Source organism: Muscardinus avellanarius (assembly GCF_963383645.1).
Source record: "Muscardinus avellanarius genome assembly, chromosome: 10".
In the NCBI taxonomy this organism is placed as follows: Eukaryota; Metazoa; Chordata; class Mammalia; order Rodentia; family Gliridae; genus Muscardinus; species Muscardinus avellanarius.
Genome location: NC_137796.1, coordinates 63476193 through 63477838, shown reverse-complemented (window position 1 = coordinate 63477838; position 1646 = coordinate 63476193). Strand labels below are relative to the sequence as shown.

At 40.5% G+C, this 1646-nt stretch overlaps 1 protein-coding gene across 1 annotated transcript; it reads left to right on the top strand.

Annotated features, from left to right (window-relative positions):
• Positions 1 to 284: 284 nt before the first annotated feature.
• LOC308268585 (vomeronasal type-1 receptor 4-like) lies at positions 285 to 1301 on the top strand (the record flags this gene model as incomplete). Its single annotated transcript, XM_080703704.1, has 1 exon — positions 285 to 1301. The coding sequence occupies one exon, from the start codon at positions 285 to 287 to the stop codon at positions 1299 to 1301; it is 1017 nt and encodes a 338-aa protein (XP_080559830.1).
• Between the last annotated feature and the right edge of the window lie 345 nt (positions 1302 to 1646).

The window sequence follows — 1646 nt, the reverse complement described above, 5'->3', positions numbered from 1 at the left end:
TTCTTTCCATTTGCTCTCACTTTTCATAGCTTCTTCCAAGTAAACATCACCTGATATTTATTGCTGACTTTTGATGAAATACACTGGAATTCTGCCCACCAGTATGCGCATCTTGGTGCCTTTGCCAACCTCACAGGTCCATAACTCAAAGTCATTCACAAACAAAAAGAAAAAAAATTAAGTGGAGTCTCACATTACCAAGGATGGCCTGAAAACCATGAGATCAAGCTACCTACCTGAATCTCTCTCTACAGTTGCTGGTGGCTTCAATTATGCACAACAGCATGTGGCTACAAAAACTTGTAATAAGCCATTTTCCTCAGAATGACTGCTGCAGTAATTTAAATGGGCTGAATGACAGAATTTCCCCCAAGGACGTGGCAATAGGAACAATGTTTTTATTACAGATGACAGCTGGAATTCTGGGAAATTTTTCTCTTCTTTACTGCTATCTGGTCCTTTACTACAGTGTAAGCACACTAAGGGCCACAGATTTGATGCTCAAGCACCTGATGATAGCCAACTCCTTGGTCATTCTCTCCAAAGGAATTCCTCAGACAATAGCTGCTTTGGGTTTGAAGCATTTCTTCAATGATTTTGGATGCCACTTTATTTTGTATATTCAGAGAGTTGGCAGGAGTGTTTCCATTGCCATCACTTGCCTCCTGAGCGTCTTCCAGAACATCATGATCAGCCCCATGAACTCCTGTTGGAAGGATCTTAAAGTCAAAGCCCCCAAGTATATTGGCTTCTCCATTTCTTTCTTCTGGATCCTGTACATGGTTGTCAATTTCACTTTTCCTCTCTATGCATATGGCGTATGGAGTAGTCCAAATATGACAATGAGAAGGGATTTGGGGTACTGTTCTATTGAAAATACTAACAAATTCATAGGCTCAATATATGCATCATTATTTGTATTTACTGAAGTTGTATTTTCTCTGCTCATGATCTGGTCCAGTGGCTCCATGACTTTCATCCTTTACAGACACAGGCATCAGGTTCAACACATTCATAGCATAAATGTTTCCCCCCGGTCCTCCCCTGAGTCCAGAGCCACACAAACCATCCTTGTCCTGGTGTGCACCTTTGTGACTTTCTACATTCTCTCCTCTATATTATCTGTTTACGCTGCTCTTTTCCATAATCCCTACTGGTGGTTGTTGCAAACCACTGACCTAATTTCTTTGTGCTTTCCCACCATCAGCCCCTTCGTTCTCATGAGCTCTGACTCTGCTGTATCTAGAATCTGCTTTGTCTGGATAAAGAATACAAGATTCCCTCATGTTTTAAGAATGTGAAAGGTATGTCTTTGCACACTGATCTACTGGTTAGTCACAAATCACAATTAAAACATCAACATAGAACTTGTGGAAAAGTGACTTGTCTATGTAAGGTAAAACTCTTTGTGTTTGGGGGTTTCCTTGGCCAGTTAAATATGAGACTTACAAGGCCATAGCGGAGGTGATTATGGTAAAGCTGTCCTCATCCTGATGCAGCGCATTCTGATGATTGTCATTATTTTTGTTTTATTTTTGTGGTACCAGGAATTGTGGTAAATAAAAAATTATTTCTCTTCCAAAGTTAAGGCATTCTGGCCTCAAACATAAGATCATCCTGTCTCAGCCTCCAAAATGTAGGAAACT